General features: G+C 43.9%; 1 protein-coding gene across 5 annotated transcripts in view; it reads left to right on the top strand.

Moving 5' to 3' along the window:
• BAHCC1 (BAH domain and coiled-coil containing 1) overlaps nt 1–13191 on the top strand; it is a 125930-nt gene extending 112739 nt beyond the window's left edge. For all 5 annotated transcript variants that reach the window (XM_060764271.2, XM_067463866.1, XM_060764270.2 and 2 more), the window contains 11 exons: nt 597–901; nt 1100–1201; nt 1612–1744; nt 2890–3004; nt 3892–3967; nt 5182–5290; nt 5459–5578; nt 5973–6146; nt 8222–9303; nt 11292–11528; nt 12262–13191. In XM_060764271.2, the coding sequence (XP_060620254.2) occupies nt 597–901; nt 1100–1201; nt 1612–1744; nt 2890–3004; nt 3892–3967; nt 5182–5290; nt 5459–5578; nt 5973–6146; nt 8222–9303; nt 11292–11528; nt 12262–12468 (2660 nt within the window). In that variant the 3' untranslated portion in view covers nt 12469–13191. The remainder of the gene's footprint in view (nt 1–596; nt 902–1099; nt 1202–1611; nt 1745–2889; nt 3005–3891; nt 3968–5181; nt 5291–5458; nt 5579–5972; nt 6147–8221; nt 9304–11291; nt 11529–12261) is intronic.
• The last annotated feature ends 1025 nt before the right edge of the window (nt 13192–14216 follow it).

The raw sequence follows: 14216 nt of genomic DNA, 5'->3' as shown, positions 1-14216 counted from the left end.
CCTCCTAGTCATTCTTTGTTGCCAAATTATTATATCTGACTCACAGCTGAGGGTGGATGGAAGCTGGCAGTTTTGTTAATTTGCAGGAAGTCCCTGGATCCCTTTTTGAGTTCCAAGGAGTACAAAAAAAAAAGTCTTACTTTTTCATGAAATAAAATATGGGAGGACATCTGACAAGCCCAGAAGATGCTAAACTGCAGTTCAGTTCCCTCCATATCCATGGACTCAACCATCTATGGCTTAAAAGTATACCCCCCCCCTAAAGAAATTCCAAAAAGTAAACATTGTTTTTGCCATTTTATATCAGGAGTATTATTTATTTTATTTATTTGGGGCATTTGTATCCCGTCCTTCTTGACCTCCGAAAAGGGACTCAGGACGGCAGGGTAACATTATACAATGCCATTGTGTATAACAGGACTTGAGCATCCAAGTTGTGGGGACAAGCTTAAGTAGATACCAAGCTAACATTGGCAACTTACTCATGTCATAGAGGTCTTAAGAGCCAGACTGCACAGTAGGAGGAAGCCCCACTGTGGTGTTTTGTCTCCCTTTGACTCCTTTATTTAATGTTAAACTCTTCTGGATCTCCATAGGACCCTGCCGAATCCCCAGTCCTGAAGGCCAAGTCAAAATCAAGCAACGTCCAGTGAAGCCTGGTGTAGCAAGGTTGGAAAAGGTTCCGGTGTGTCGCCCAGGATCATGTGGGGGATCCAACAAGAAGAAGTTAAAGAACAAGGCCAAAGAGCATTGTGGGCCTGGCACATCAACCACAAGTGAGGGGTTCTTCTCTGGCAGCCAAGCCCGGTCATTCACAACGCGGGATGATGCAGGAAAGCTCAGCAGTGAACGCCTCAAGAAAGCCACACGCAAGAGCAAAGTGCTCCAGTCAGCCCTCAGGGTGAGCAAAGACAGGGCTGCAGAGCACCATCAGTGAATTGGGATAGCCCCGTCCTTGGGACAGAGGGGTGTGATGGTAGCAGATGGGGCAGACATGTGTTAGTGGACTTTTCTGGCCACAGCTTTCAGGACAGAAATCCTTGAGTGTGCTTCTTCTTTTTCTGGGTGTTTTATATTGATTGTTTTCTCCTCTTGGCAGAGAAAGAATGGGACACTAGCACTCTCTCCTCGCAATGCCAAAGCCATCCTCAGCAAGGGCAAGAAACTATCCAAGGTCAAGAATAAGGTGGTCAGCAAGCAGGTAGGAAATTGTAACCCACTTATTCAGTGCAAAATTTCATTAGGTCAGCTCCAAAAATGACAAAAGATACGTGTCCATACAATCACTAGAAAGCTCCTGACTCCCTTGCTACTGTCAGATTAGGTGGCGGGAACCAGATTCCTGGCCAAGCATAAAGGAGGCAGACGGATAAGTCCTCCAGCACTCCAGGCCAGCTCTTTTGATCCACCTGAAACTGAAACTCCATTAATGCATATTGAACACCACCCAGTAAGGCTCAGAGTGGTGCTGTGAATTAGGTATTGATGCAGGATGCATGAGAGTAAGGACTCAGGACATTTCCACCTTGTGTCTATTGTGTCTATTTCTTATGTGCTTGTGGAGCATCCCTGAGTGGAAGGAGGAGACATGCTTTGCTTTTACTTTTGCAGTGCAAAGGCCGGGCAGTCAGCCGGCTGATGGAGAGCTTTGCCATTGAGGATCAGTTTGAGTTTGATGACAACAGCAGCTTCTCTGAAGAGGAGGAGATGCCTCCCTCTGGTACAGAGCAAGACATAACCCCCGGTGAGTTTCTGGACCATGGCTTCTTAAACTTTTCCACTTGTGACCCCTTTTGGCCTGAGAAATTTTATGTAACCCCAGGTATATAGGTATATAAAATAAGTATTCAAATCAAACATTTACAAGCTTTTGCAAGGCTTTCTAAACAAGTTGATTTTCCTTTTTATGAAGTAGAGCTGAAGCATTTTCTGGGGAGTTCACTGTAAAAACTGCATGTGTAAATGTCTAGGTGGCATTTAGAAACCTTTTGTAATTTTGGGGGACCCCAACATTGAGCTAAGGTGACCCCATTTGGGTGCTATAGACTACAGCTGAGCATTCTGGGGTGGTGTTGGTCATGGGATTCGGGCAGGAGTCAGCAAGGCTCTGGGGAAATAAAAGCTAGTAACCACAAAGAGAAAGACATAGAAACCAGGAGGATAATGAGGTGGGGTAATGTTAAAGGTGAAGTGTGGTAATGGTGGTCCTACTGTCAGAGCAAGAAAGGAGAGTGAGCAGTTCTGGTTTGGACAACTGGAAAACAAGGTGGTGCAATGAGCTGCTTGGACAAATGGAAATATTTATGAAGAGCAAACTGTAGCTGACCAAATGTGGCAGAGCCCAGGATTCAAGCCTGAATTCCTCACTAAGCTCCAAAGAATGAAGAAAGTTCTGGAGACTAATGAAGCCCCCAAATCAATATGCAACCCTGTTCTTTAATCTGATATTAAGTGATAAATCCGTATGTCAAAGGTGGTTGGCTGCTGGGCCAACTTTAAGAGTTTGATCCGCATCTTGGAGCCAAATTTTTCTACTATAAAGAAATGGGAGGGGTGTGGTGGCACAGCGGGTTAAACTCCTAAGCTGCAAAGCTTACCATCCGGAAGGTCAGTGGTTTGAATCAGAGGAATGGGATGAGCTCCTGTTGTTAGCTCCAGCTTCTGCCAAGCAGTTCAAAAACATGCAAATGTGAGTAGATCAATAGGTATGGCTTCAGTGGGAAGATAACAGCGCTCCATGCAGTCATACTGGCCACATGACCTAGAAGGTGTCTACAGACAATGCTGGCTCCTCGGCTGGACACAACTAAATCTAATGTCAAGGGGAAACCTTTACCTTTATTAATGAAATGGGGAGGATAATGTCAATCTCTTGCTTTGTGGTTGCAGCCCAGTCATGCACCATCCACAAGGAGGATCTCCAGGATGGACTGCGTGTGCTTATCCCCAAAGAGGACAGCCTGCTCTACGCTGGAAGTGTGAAGAGTCTGCAGCCACCAGACATGTAAGAGTCTGACACCATTAGATGTTGTGCTTCTCAAACACACACATGGGATACACATGCAGAGAGAGCGCGCAGTTTCCTCTAGAAATCAAATGTCAGTGCTGATGCTTAGGAGGGTGGGCAGTTCCTTTCCAGACCTTGCTTCCTCCTTTCTGCTTGTGGCTTGCAGATAATTGTAGTCCCTGTTAAAGGAAGAATTAGGTATCTCTTCCTTGAAATAATTGCCCCATATGAACTACAGTTGTGCATGACCTCAGTTCAAAGAAGGGATCCATCTGTCCCACCTGCAGTCACAAGTGACCTACATTTTGTCTCTGGTGGATGCAGAGATCTTATGTCAAAGAGCCCGTATGGTTCAGAGCATAGCGAGTTGCATTTGAGATATTTGTATTTGGGGACTCCTTCTGATAAGAATCTTATATGTCATGGCCAAATCTTTCATCCAACTGTAAAACTGAAATATAACTTTGTGTTTATAACAAGAAATTTGTGCGTTTTAAAATTTGCTTCCTTAAAATAAGCAGATGAGTTGTGAATAAGCTCCACTGACTAGAGTGAGAGTAACTTTGTGCACATACCCCTGAGATTCTGCTGTTAATCACTGTGGTATCTTCCCTTCTGTTCCCAAACTAAGCTCTCAGCACTTCTTCAAAACGAGCACCTAGTGCTCTTTGCCACATATCTTACTGGATTTCTGAAGTGTACAATGAATACCTTGCACTCCCCCTGGACTGAAACGCGAGTTCTCTGTCTCTGTTCTCTCTGCTGCAGCCTGAGAGCTGAATGCCCCATTTCACATCTATCAAAATTAGCCAGACTGAGTTCTCTTCCAGTCTTAGATATCTTCAGCCCTGTAAATCTTTGTCATTGTTTTGCTCCTCCTGTAGTTACAGCATCGTCATTGAGGGAGAGCGGGGGAACCGACAGAGGATCTATTCCCAGGAGCAGCTGCTGCAGGAGGCGGTGAGTCCCAGTAGATCATGGCCTGGGATTAATCAGGCCTGCTTAGGCAGTTGAGGGCGGAGAAGCTGGGCTGCTAATGCAGATGGGAACAATGCCGGTGGGACTTTCCTCTGGGGCAGGGAGCATGAAGTACGGCTCCCCTGTGGAAATGTGCAAGCATACGCTGGCAAAGAATATGAGACAGAAGATTTTTGATGAGACAAGCAAGGGACACTTTGAAGGCCCAAGCCTTCTGGATATGGAAGCTTAAGGTGCCATGACTATGGGTCAAAGGGGCAAGGTAAATTCAGAAGCATGCTGGCCTGGTGTCTGTGTGGGGTGGGGGAAGATCAGATGTCCTTATTCAGTATTTGTACCATGGTCAGCATTGTATGCTGTATTGAGCATCTACTAACTGCACAACTATTGTAGATCCTGTATGTGCTTCATAATCATAACTAGCTTTGTGCTTTCAATGCTGCAGATGTTCTGAGTAGTCATGATACTTCCTTTTTTAGAGATAATTGGATATGAGTTATAGGACACAACTGGGCACATGGAGGGCATCTCTCTGATCCCATTTCTCCTTATCAGAGGAGTCCTTGAAGGGGCAGCCTTAGTTGATTCTTGTGCTTTGGCCAGATTTCTTCTACCAGATTCAGTGCTGGTAGAATTCAATTATGGGGACACAACCAGAATAAAAACAGATTGTGCAGAGTTGGAAAATCAGTTGCTATTATCAGCACTATCTTATTCTAACCCAACCCAGCCCTTTAGAACAGGGGTGGGAGTCATGTGGTCTTCCAGATATGGCTGGACTTCGGCCTCTTGTTCTCTTCATGTGTTCAGGCAGAGCTGCTGGAGTATGTCCCACAATTTCTGATGGGCAACATGGTCCCAACCTCTGTCTAAGAGGATACTCAGGACTTAAAGGTTGGAAAGCAGGTTTTGTAGCTGGGGCAAATGGTTCCATTCATTAGTAAAATGCAAGCATAAGACTACATGACTGATGACCACAAAAGGAATCCATATAATCATGAAAATATGGATGTTTTCCTGCCACCTGAACCAGAAATTTCTATTACTTTATGTACAAATTTAACAATGACCATCGTTGGCTGATGACATAAAATATGCCCACACTTGGTGAAACAAATAGTGTCAGTAGTGTTTCCAGTGCGTAGTTAAGAGCATGCTGGACCATTTGCCAACCAGGGCTTCTTGTTTTTTTCCAGGTTCTGGATGTGCAGCCACAGTCAAGTCACAGCCTACCACCTGGCACCCGAGTGTGTGCTTACTGGAGCCAGAAGTCACGCTGCCTCTACCCAGGGAATGTTATCCGAGGTGAGAGAAGTCATCCAATAGTCACGCCAAGGTGTGGGAGGGGAGGAGGAGAATACAGTGGCTAACTACCAGTAAGTCACTGAGAGAGAGCTTATCCCATGCCAGCCACAGAACTGGCCTGAAGGATATTCCTCTATTCTCAAGGTTGTGACCGTTTCTGCCTCACAGGTTCCTCAAGTGATGAAGAGGATGATGCAGACTCAGTACTGGTGGAATTTGATGATGGGGACACAGGCCACATTGCAGTGTCCAATATTCGCATGTTGCCACCAGACTTCAAAATCCAATGTAAGTATCCTGGATGGAAATACTGCTAAGCCATTGGCACCTCTTGTGGTTTATTTTGTCCAAAATATCCCACTGCTTTCAGCACTTTAGGGGAGAACATTATTCAGAGTGGAGCTCCTTCTTAGAGGAAAAGTCCTTTTAACAATCAGCATCATGTTTGTCCAGCATCTTGTGCTTGGGATCCTTTTGGATTTCCCTCTTGCTCAGTTCATGATCGTTGTTCCTTTTATTCAAGAAAATGCTACATTTTCTGTCTTACAATGTGAGATAGGTTCTGCCTGTCTCTGTGTGGGAAACCATGCAAATATTGGCCGGAAAACAAACGGATGATTAGGTAGACATCTCCACGTTGATCTGTTGGAGAGACTTCTGAGTCCCTTCTCTTTCTCTGTAGGCACAGAACCTTCACCTGCGCTGCTGGTCTCAACTTCCTGCCGACGTAACAAGAGGTCTTCTAGTGATGTTCCCCATTCCAGTGAGCCAGCCCCAAGCCTGTGTTCTGAGGGGCGTGATGTGTCCGAGTCAACCAAAAGCACTGGAAAAAAGGCTACCAGCAAAGAAAAGCCTGGTAAGGAATTTTCTGTTACTCTCTCTTGCCTTTGTTCAAGGAACTGAAGGATTATCCTTGTTTATCCTCACAAGTGTGGTCATGGTCAGAAATTTAATTTCATCTTACATTTATATATTGGTTCTTAACCTTGCAATTTTAAAGCAGCCTTTTGTCTGTAGAAAAAACAAAACTTACACAACCTATCCAATAAAAGTAAGTCATCATTGAAAATCTTAACTATAACATTAATTTAAATCAGGTATGGGAACATCTAATAATGTATTTTATATATAGTATTATGAGATAATATCATATATTTTTTAAATCAGGAAATAATAAAATCTCCCCCCAAGATCACAGCAAGCAATTAAATAATTATAAACAATCAATGTGAAAATTAGAGCACAATGCACAAAATAATATAGAGCATGCAAAAAAAAATCAACTCTGCAACAATATAAAATTGGAAAATCAGATATATATTGGCGGGGGGGGGGGGGGGAGCTGCTTCCCCTTATCCAGGTCCAATAGCCTTTTCACTGTGCCAGAAAAAAAAAAACTTTTTAAAATACTCTGCTTCCATCTCCCCAAAGGGACTCGGGGTGGCTTAAATGGGGCCAAGCCCAATCACACAGAGTTAAACACATAGCATTTAAAAAATGACAACAGTATAAGACAACATAAAACAACATTATAACAATAGTAAAATAGGATGTAAAGACCAGCAGTGCTGAAACTTTTCAGAATGTAAAGACATTCTTGATGGTGGTCTGAGAAAAGCATTCATAGAGAAGCTCAGGCTAAACCATCAAGAGGCCTAAAGAACAGCAATAATATAGGAAAAGGATAAGTCAAGTTGTAAAAGGGACCAGATTTGTACATGAATTTGTAAACTCTGAATCAGATATGTTACTGTTTCTCAAGATGTAGTTGTTTAGAGAACAATATAATGCACATTTGAAGCTAATTAGGCTTTGTTGTTTGCTGGTGTCACTGCAAGCAAATGAAGCTCATTTAGAGTGAAGGCAATACTTCATATATTGGTCACATAGGAGATCCTTGCCTGTTGTGTATTATTCTGACAAAACTGATTCTCTACAGATTTTTTGCAATGATCAGTTACAAAAAAATCACCCAAAGATAAGTGCTTCTTTTGATTTTGACAAACTCTTTCACAAAACAGGACCTTGCTTTTGGCAAAATATGTCAAAATAAACTATTTTGAAGTTTGTTTTGACATGTCAGGAGAATAGAAACTGTTTACAAGTCATGTATAGCTCCTGGGCTTCTCATGAAATCCCAAACAATGGGCAGGGTAAATGGATAATGTTGCATTTTGACTACTGGCAGCTGCTGCCTCCTATCCTTTGTCATCCTGTTACTACTGGCAAGATCAGCAGAAATTGTTTGACAATGTCTGAGTTCGGATACTTACAGATCTATAGCACATGTTGAACTTTGATTCCTATCTTCTTTGAATCAAACATCAATCTGCTATACTTACTTCAGAGATGTAAGAATTTTAATTTGAGAACTGAGCTGCTGAGTTTAGAGAAGTCAGGCAGGAGAAAGAATGACTACTGAAAGGAGACAGTGGATCTAAACTTGCAAATGGAGAGGCGGCATGATCGGTCAAATCTGTTGATTAGTTGCATAGTACAAGAAATAGAAGAGGTTGCTTAGAAATCATGTAATCTATCTTGTGAACTGCATGTGGAAAGTTCACAAAATGTCCTACTCCCTGCTCCCAAATGCACCTGGAAAAATTACCATATTGGCACACAAAATAGTAGGTTAAAATAGTACAAACACATTTTGTGGGGTTGTAAAATGCTATATTATGGGGCTTCCCATTCTCAAGCAGCCACAAAACATTCCAAATGGTCTGACAAGTGACAGGAGGTGACACACCATTACTTCCAGATTCCCAAACTGGTTCTTGCAATAACATCCAATGACTATTCAGAGGTCTAAGGGAGCTAAAAGTGAGCCAGTGCAGCCCTCAGACTTCAGAAAGTGCCCATCCTGATATAGGCAGGTTAAATCCAGATTTGTAACACAGTATTTTATCTGACTCTGCCTTTTCTCACCAGGTAAATCAGACATGCTGCATTCAAGTTCAAAAGCTCTGCCGGGAGATCACTTTCTGGGCCGCCGTGCACCCCCCCTGTTGAGCTGGTCAGCCATGGCTCAGAGCAAGCGCAAGGCATCCAGCAAGAGCACAGTCATGAGGCAGAACCTCTTCCAGCTCAATGGCAGCAGCAAAAAGTTGCGTGCCAAAGAGGTGCTCTTCCCAGTCCATACTGTGGCTGCCCCTATCTTTGGCAATGGCTTTGGATCTGACTCTTTCAGTCGCATCGCCAACTCCTACTCGGCTTTTGGAAGCGCTGGCCTGGTTCTGCCATGTGCCCAGAAGCTATTGCGTGCCAAGAAGGCTGAGCGGCTAGACATGGAGGTGGGCAAGGGAGGGCGTCGGAAAATGGGTGGCGAATATCTGGTCAAGCTGGATCATGAGGGTGTGACTTCACCCAAGAACAAAAACTGCAAGGCTTTGCTGATGAGTGACAAAGATTTTGGGTCGCTATCTGGCCATGGCTACCCTCATCCAGCCTTGGGGATCAAGGAGAAGAAGAGTACGTTGCCTATGGGGTTAGCATTACGCAAGTACACTGGTCAAACAGAGTATGGACTACACTGTGACAGCGACTGTCATAGCTCTTACTCCGACATGGATGAAGATGAGGTGGATGAACTGAGAGGCAGTGTCCCCTCTCGCTTCCTGACGCGTCTTTCTGTCTCTTCCTCTTCTTCGGGATCATCCACCTCCTCCAGCTCTGGCTCAGGCTCCACCTCCAGCCTCTGTTCCTCTGACAATGAGGATTCATCCTACAGTTCTGATGATGAGGACCCCACATTGCTGGTGCAGACCTGTCTCACGCACCCTGTTCCAGCCCTGCTGGCTCAATCTGAAGCCCTGCGTTCAAAGAACAACACCCTGCAGAGGTGCTTTGGCACCAGTGCCAAGAGCAAGCTCAGGCGCAAGGAGGCCCTGAGTTTCTCTAAAGCCAAAGAGTTCGCCCGCCGGCAGCGTCTGCCCTCGGTGGAAAACCGGCCAAAGATTTCTGCTTTCCTGCCAGCGCGCCAGCTCTGGAAATGGTCTGGGAATCCCACACAGGTATGAAAAGAGGCTGGGAATTAAACAAAGTCTATTATTTCAGGGAGGGAATTGCCATTTAAAAAGGATCCCCTGTGGTGTGACTGGACTACAGTGTGTGAGAGGAAGAAAGTGGTTTGAATTTGCTTTGCTTGCATGCTAACATATTAAAGGAGCTAGTGTGACAGAGCTCAGAGGAAATGCTGGAAGGAAGTATGGTTATTAATCCCAGCCATTTTGTGCCTTTGACCAGGAGGATAGCATAAACATGGGAAGGTTCGTCCCCTCTTTGGACTGTCTTCCTGCCCCTGATCAAAACGGAAGGCTAATTTCCCTTTCTCTGGGTTGTGACAAAAGAACTGTTTCCGTACAAATGTAAGCCTAACAAAATAGAATGCTAACATTTCAACAGAGTGCTCTTAAAGCAACCAGACCTGCTTATCCCATACTCAGGACTGGGCTACAAAACTGCTGCAGGGATTACCTGAGCATCACAAAATTCTGAAATGCATTGGTAGAAACCAATCTCCATAGATAGTGGACATTGTGGTCATGTTTGAATGGTCATAATTCAACATGAAAAGCTAAGGCAGAAAAAAACCTTGTGCCCCTATACATAGACTATATTTTCCTATTAAATCCCTACTGGGGAACTGCTTATTGGCTTTGGAATATTCCAGGATGTGATGACAATCAGTTTCAAACTTTGGGTTCACATCCTGGGTTGTTTTGAAGCCATTAACCATAGTTTCCTCTTTCCATTGTAAAAAAACCCAAAAACAAATAAACACTACATTTGGCCCCCAGTCCTACAGATTCTGTATCCATGGATTCAACCATCCATGGCTTGAAAATATTTTCCCTTGATTTCCTTGATTTTGCCATTTAATATATGGAATGCAATATTATCACACCGTTGTTTAAATGGACTTTAGCATCCATGGATTTTGGTCTCCATGGGGATCCTGGAACCAATCCCCAGTAGATACCAAGGGCCTACTGCATGATAATGGGGATCTTACTTCTTTTCTTTTTTCTTTTTTTTACATTGTGAAGGGAGGAGTGAAGCAACAGTATATTGAGACACAAGGGCCAGTATCTTGTATGAGCCAGCACAAGATGCTAAATCTGTATGTAGAGCTTAGCTACAGGCAGCCATTCAAAGCCCCCCAGACTTACAGTAGCGCTGCTATGGCCTCCCCTGGCCATTTTGTGCCTGGTGGAAGAAATACCAATACTCAGTAAGCAAAAGAACTAAAAAGGTGTAAGGCTGACTTACACCCACTTAGGCCACTAACAGGATGCCATCCTAAGATGAATTTGTATCTTGGTGTATTATTCTGTGATACAATTGTTCAAAGATGGCCTGTGTCTTATTAGCTGGCATCCAGCATTTCCAGATGGTTCACATGAGAATGTTGCAACAGTTGCAAAAAATCTGTAAATGTTTCCACAACTGGTGGGATTGTAGCAGAGGTTTCATAAGTAGCAGCTTTCCATGAGTCAGTTTTTTGGATATGGAAGGAGGGCAAATAGGACAGGGAGTCTAACTAGCACTGGTGAGTATTGGGGGGGGGGGGGGCAGGTTCCTTACTCTTTAGCACATCCCGTGTTTGGGTGCTGCCATTGAGGCACCGGCTGTGATCTTCATTTCTTGTCTGTAGACCCTGCCAGCAAGCTTACATGGACACTAGTGCAAGAATAGACAAGTCATTTGATAAACCCATATTGCTTTTTGTTGGTTCTCTTCTCTCAGGTCTCCTCAAGCAGAAAACCAACAGGGATTTTCCCTGGAGCAGAGCTTCTGTGTTTTGCTAGAGAGTGGCCCCCAGTTAAGCTCAGTTGCCATAGGCTTCGAAGGGCATATTCAGCTGTTGACAGTCTGATGGCTTTGTTTCCATGGCAACAATCAGAATCCCTTGATTAAGGTCCAGGAGGAAGGAGGGACCTCATGTGTCATGCAAGCCCCTGTTTGCTCTGCCTTAGCATGATCTGTCTTTTTCCTACAGCGCCGTGGCATGAAGGGGAAAGCACGGAAATTGTTCTACAAGGCCATTGTACGGGGCAAGGAGACTTTGCGCATTGGTGACTGTGCTGTTTTCCTGTCCGCGGGCCGACCCCATCTGCCATACATTGGCCGCATTGAGAGCATGTGGGAGTCCTGGGGCAGCAACATGGTTGTCAAAGTAAAATGGTTCTACCATCCTGAAGAGACCAAGCTGGGCAAGCGACACAGCGATGGCAAGGTGAGTGGCCAGGCCAAACAGTGGAAGGAGGAAAATTTTGATCAAATTTAGAAAGGGGCGGGGGAGAGATGAGTGACAAATGAGACAATAAGAGGTGGGATGTGGGATCTGGATGAGAGGAATGCACAATAAACTAAAGCAAAAGTAAACAGATGGTGGACCGGTACCTACTGACAGATCATTATATGATTGACACAGGGCTTTGAGAGGGAGTTGCAAGAATATATGCAAGATAAATCCTGCAATGGCTACTAGTCATGCTGATTATATCTTATCTTCAAAACAGATAGCACCAACTACTCAGGAATGTTAGCATATCCTCCTTATAGGCACAAAATGCTGAATTAGAACTAGGCCTGTATTCTGATCTAGCAGGTCTCTTTATGTGAATGTGGTGGATCTCTAATCATACCTGTCATCTTCACCATGGCTTGTCTTAGTCTCTGCAGAGGACCTTTGTCCTTTAATAATTTAGGGTGCATGTACACAGTAGAATTTGATACCAGCCATGGCTCAATATTATGAAATCATGAGAGTTGCAGTTTTGTAAGGTCTTTAGCCTTCTGTGAAAAAAGATTGCTGATGCTTCACAAAGCTACAAATCGTAGAATTCTGTAGCATCAAGTCATAGCACTTAAAGTGTTGTCAGACTTCATTAATTCTACAGTAAAAATGCACCTGGAGTCTTGCGCTCATCTTTAGCAGTTATATTCTTAATCTGACCTTCCTGCAGAACGCGCTGTACCAGTCATGCCATGAGGATGAGAATGATGTCCAGACCATCTCACACAAATGCCAAGTGGTTGAACGTGAACACTACGAGCAGCTGACACGCAGCAAAAAATACCAGGACCGGCAAGACCTCTACTACCTGGCGGGGAGTTATGACCCCACAACAGGACGGCTTGTGACTGCAGATGGCGTGCCCATCCTGTGCTGAGACTGCAAGAAACAGCCTCTGCTCCAGGGCCAGAAAATGGCTAGGGGTGGGTGGGAAGAGGGCCAAGGGACAGTGGAAGGACTTCCCATGCCTGTTCCTGGAAGTTGGATGCAAGGCCCTGAAATATGCAAGGTGCCCAGCTTTGCCATGCCCGGGGTTGCAGGCTGATCCCGGCTCCCCACACAGCTCTGTACAGATTTGAATCCAAGCCATACTTTCCCTAGTACCTCTGACTGTTTGCCGCAGGCCAAACACAAATCAGGTTACCGCTCTATTTATTTCGCGTGTAAATAATGTATTTCTGATGGGAAGTTTTATGGAAAAGGAACAAACAAGACAAAAAAAAAAAGACCGGTTGGTGGAAGGGAAGGGAGGGTAGGGTTATTTGATGGTTTTTATTTTGTGTTCAATGCACTGTTTTCCCTCCAGCTTAGCTGGGGGTATGGACGCCAGGCAAGTGTGTAAATATAGAAGGGGGCACTTGAATGATGTGGCAGCGCAGGCTCCAAAGACTCCGCTGACTTCACAAGACTGTGTACTAGACTTGCCTTGCCCGTCCCCTCCTACCCTTTTTTTTATTATTATTATTGTTATTATTATTATTGTTATTATTATTAATTAATTATTATTATTGTTATTCTAATGATAATTATTCTGACAATGTCTGCAGATGTTAATATGCTCCTGGTTAAAGAGAAGATTATATATATTATTATAAAATCAGGATCTTGCATTGTGGTCTCCATCTGGGGGGAGGGGGGTAATGTTAGTTTTGATCTTGCAGTGGAATTCCATTACAAAAGACATGTTTTGCATGCAGAAGAGCCTTGCTTCCACAGAAACCTGCTAGGCTTGGCAAGAAGTCCTATCTCAAAACGCATAGACTTGCTACCAGTCATTGTAGTCCAGGGGTGAGAGTTGTGGCCTGCAGATTCAAGTGGATCTGGTAGTTATTTTTGCAGTCTTTTATTTTTCAAAAATGAGTTGGGTTTCTTCTCCAATTCCACTTCTACAGGCTTTCAAGTGCAGCAAATTCAGCTGCTAAAAGCTGCACAAATCTGCCTTTTAACCCAGAAATTGAAAATGGATGCAGTTGTGATTTTTCAGGTATTGCAAACCTTCATAGAGACACAATTTGCCCCTTCAGTACACGATGACAGGCCATCCAGAGTGTAAATATTTTTGGGGCTGCAACTTTTATAATCCCTCATCATTCACTATGAGCAAGAATTTATAAACCAAAAACACTGGAAGCCCCCTGTTCCTCATCCCTTGGGTGTACTGAGCCAGATAGAGCAAAGGTCTGACTAAGTGCAAAGACGTTTATTATTCCTTTAGAGAGGAACCACTTGGAAACACTGCAAAAAAACCCCTCTTCTCTACAAGCTTCACTGGAATAATTGCATAGTACATCCAGTTGGCCACATTTACTGGAATTAAGGATGCAGATCCTCTGAAAGCTGACAACCCATGAAAAAAAAACTATGGTAGTATTTTTTTTTACCTGAGAGAACACTGTTCTAGGAATCTGTAGGTCCTCCAGCACAACTCTATGGTCCCTTTTTACTAGAAGCTGACTATATAAACACACTGGGGGACCTAGAGATTCCTAGAAAAAAAAATCAATCAAATCCACATAAGTGGATGTCCAACTGTACATTAACAGGATTTCATCCATCCATCTAATTCATTTCAATGGAACACGAGTTATTTGTACTCCCACTAAAAACTGGGAGTTGAATGTACTT

This window comes from Anolis sagrei, chromosome 2, assembly GCF_037176765.1.
Source record: "Anolis sagrei isolate rAnoSag1 chromosome 2, rAnoSag1.mat, whole genome shotgun sequence".
Lineage (NCBI taxonomy): Eukaryota > Metazoa > Chordata > Lepidosauria > Squamata > Dactyloidae > Anolis > Anolis sagrei.
This window is presented reverse-complemented; position numbering and strand designations above follow the sequence as displayed.